General features: G+C 54.8%; 1 protein-coding gene across 1 annotated transcript in view; it reads left to right on the top strand.

Moving 5' to 3' along the window:
- Window positions 1-3,192: 3,192 nt before the first annotated feature.
- Window positions 3,193-3,536, top strand: part of LRSAM1 (leucine rich repeat and sterile alpha motif containing 1) — a gene marked incomplete at its 3' end in the record, with an annotated part of 20,333 nt that continues 19,989 nt past the window's right edge. The window contains exon 1 of the mRNA XM_010132424.1: window positions 3,193-3,264. Within this exon, the coding sequence (XP_010130726.1) occupies window positions 3,193-3,264 (72 nt within the window). The remainder of the gene's footprint in view (window positions 3,265-3,536) is intronic.

The raw sequence follows: 3,536 nt of genomic DNA, 5'->3' as shown, positions 1-3,536 counted from the left end.
CTTTCCAGCCCCCGTCTCATCTCTTACGGAGCTGTGCCGTGTTGAGGATGGCTGGAATGCTTTAAAATTCGGGGTCTGGGTCGTTTTATACAGCCACGGGGCTTGTTTTTCTTTTGCTCTCAGCATGCAAACAGCCGCAGATGAAACCGCCTGGGGGACGTGCGTGCCTGCCAGACCAGCCACTGGCATCCGCAGGGACGCAGTGTTCGCTGCCTGACTGCCGGGTGGGTGCTGTCCCAGGTGCTTGCTGTACCTTAACAAATAAACATGATGTCACATAGTCACGCCAAAGGCCCTTCTCGTTATTAACTGCTGAGAGCTGCTCTCGCCTCAGACTGGAGGTGCTCAGCCACGGAGAGCAGGGCACGGCTTTGCGGGGTGCGGGTTCGACGTGCCTTTTCTGTAAGGCAAGTTTTGACATTTAAAGGCTGTTCAATCCACCCAGCATGTCTCTGATCCCTCATCTTTCGACCACCGATAAGATTCTTCCCCTGTTCCGCTGTCTGTCCTTCAGCCTCCGGGTCTGTGTGATGTTCCCGATTTCCCACTGTCCACACGACTAACAGCAGCCGTCTGGCTGCGGCAGGGAGCGGTAGGATGTGACAAGGGGCTCATAAATCCTCAGCAAAGGGTTGAGCACGTTCAGCAGATCCGTGGATGTCTTGCTGCAGGCTCCCGTGTCCTTGTAGCATCTCATCTTCACACTTCCCTCCGTCCCTGCCCGCGCTCTCCGGCCCTTGCTCGTGGCTCTCAGCTGCTTTCCTGCCCTTCCAGACCGTAGCTCCTGGCAATGAACTTTCCTTCTTGCTTCATCTTCTGAGCTGTTGCTCTTACCCCTTGTGGGGGAGGCGAGTCCGAGGGGCCTTTCAGGTGCCTGAACTCGAAGATGCTGGAGTGGGCTGGCAGGGAGGAGCCGCGGAACCGTTTGGGTGCGGTTCTGCCGCGCGGCAGGAGTGTGTCTGCAGCACCTTCTGCTGTGTGTGGAGCTCCTTCCAGTGCAGCGGTACGACAGCAGCACAGCAAAGCAGGACCTCCAGCCTCCTCGTTTCTGGAGTGAAGTGAAGGGTAGTCCTTGCCTGCATGCATTTAGACCCAAGTTTTGTTTTGCTTTTACATGGAGAATTTCTCTGCTTAGAGCTCTGCCAGTTTTCTGCCGAGAGCTCCGTGCCCAGGGAACATCTCTGGAGGTGTCCCGTGGGTATGTCCCAACCCACTCCACAGGAGGTGTCCCGTGGGTATGTACTTTTTGGTGTAGTTTAGGACCAATTTGTAGACTCAGAGCTGGCCAAGAACCATCTCTTTTATGTACAACACGAGCTTCCCTGAGGGCTGAATTTCCCACACTGGACAGCTGAGCCGTTTACTGGTGAATGTATTGGCGAACTGGTGAAGGTTTGACTCTTCTGTGTTGTTTCTAACCTTGTGTTTATTAAAACAGTGGTTAAAGAAGTGAAACTTCCAGTGCGAGCTTTGTGGTGTGGGTCTCGATTTGGACTTGGGGCAGCTGCAGCTCCCGCCTGGGCCACCCTCTTTGCTGTTCAGCTGATCACAGCTCCCGATGTTCCTTGTGAGCCCTGAAACTTCTTCCTGGCCAGTTCAAGTCTCCCATTTTCAGGCTCACTGTTGCTCTCTGCTCTTCTCCCATCTTACCCCAGTCTTGTCACCAAGCCAGACTCAGCCCCTCCTGCACCACCTCCCTTTGTGAGCCCTCGTCCACCAGCAGCCCCAGCTCAGACTCTGCAGTGCCAGTCTTTGCTCCCTGCTCTCACCACCCTCAGATGAGCCCCTTTTTCTCCTGGATCTGTTGCTCAGCCGGTCCCCATCTCTCTTTTCCCAGCATCCCAACTGGTACCCAGTTCATTACCAGCTGTCTCCCCATTCCTTGTCCAGCCTTGGCTTTCTGCCCTATTTTTCCCTGACTCAGAGTTCTCTTCCAGAGCTGGCTGGTTCCTGTCTCCCCTTCACCCACTCCCAGTCCTGATGTCACCAGTCGTCTTGTGGCCATCCACTCCTTGCTCTCTCTGCTCCTTTACACGTGAATCACCCGGTGTCTTTGATCAGTCCGGTGTCTTTGATCAGTCCAGCTGAATTAACAAAACCATCCTCCAGCTCTCAGGCCTGGGGTGACCCAGGTGGCCTGGCTGCCCCGTAAGGGCCGGATGGAGCGTGGCAGTCTGACCTGGGGGGACACAGCCTGGGAGAAGCTCCTACTCGCCTGGGGGGGGGCAGACGGCGCACCCCGGCACGTGGCTGGGCAGCAGCGAGGGTCTGCTTTGCAGCTGGAGCTTTTCTGCAGTGAGGCTCTTCCAGCTTGGCAGGTGGTTATTAGGCTGGTGGAAATTCATTTGGCTTTATAAGCCCATTAAAAACCCAACTTTAAACGGTGAAGCGTTTAAGCAGAATCTCTTCATCTCCCTGTGTGATTAAAATAGGGAAAGTGTTCCTGTGAGACTCTGCTGCTGCCTTGAAATCGAATGAATCCAGTGTCTGTTAACTTGAGACAACGCCTAAAGCTGAGAAGCAAAGCTGAGCTTGGGTGTCCCGCTGCCAGTGTGTGTCTGGGGTCCCCGCGATGTCCCGGGAAGCAGCTGGGACAGGCTGCGTGACGTGCTCTGGAGTCTCCAAGTCCTTCCGAACAGTTCCCTGTGTTTTGAACTGTGCTGGGGTCTGGTTCATTCTCACCTGCCCGGGCAGGGGAGGTTGCTGCACTGCTCTCAGGGTTGGGAGTGTTTCACGTGTCTGGCCTCGCTTGACTCTAGAACACTTTACAGTTGCTTATTATTGTGCCAGGACTGACTTTGAGTTTAAATAGTTTGGGTTTTGTCCCTGGTGCTTGATCTCTGGATAGTTACAGCTTTTTTAATCCCTGTCCTAGGTCTCCCTGATCACTCAGCAGCCTTTCTCTGTACGTGTTCCAGCTTCTTCTAATGCATCTTGCACAGGGATGACCAAGACAGTCACCAATCTCGGGGACAGAGCAGCTCCTGTTAACACTTGCATCTGCCTGTTGGATCAAGCCACAGAAGGCCTTAAACAAAGACAATTGCTGAGAGGTTTATTTTCTTTATTCTTTTTTTCCCCCCACTTACTAGAGCACAGTCCAGGCTCCGCCATGAACACGTACTCCCGGAGCGCTCTGCCTTTACGCTGATCATTTGTGCCACTGAGACAGAGCTGTAGCCAGCGCTGAAGATGCCCCTCTTCTTCCGCAAGAAGAAACCCAGCGATGATGCTCGGAAGCGCCTTGAATACCAGATGTGCCTGGTAAGCGATGCCGAGGTCTCGTCTCTTCTCGGTGTCCAGTCCTGGGTGCCAGGTGATCTGGTATGTCCCTGTGTCACCGGTAATCATGTCACTGATCTCGCAGTGGGGTGGCAACGTACATCGGAGAGTTCCTGCCTCCCCGACGCCCTTTGCCCTCCCGTCCATAGGTCCCCTTCGTGCCATGTCCATCCCTCTCCCTCTCTGTGGTTCCACCCCACCGCACCCACCAGCCTGCATCTGGGACCCCAGCACTGCTTTCTCCGCCAGGCCCC

This window comes from Buceros rhinoceros, unplaced genomic scaffold, assembly GCF_000710305.1.
Source record: "Buceros rhinoceros silvestris isolate BGI_N320 unplaced genomic scaffold, ASM71030v1 scaffold13153, whole genome shotgun sequence".
NCBI lineage: Eukaryota > Metazoa > Chordata > Aves > Bucerotiformes > Bucerotidae > Buceros > Buceros rhinoceros.
The sequence above is the reverse complement of the archived record's forward strand: the minus strand, read 5'-3'. Positions and strand labels throughout refer to the sequence as shown.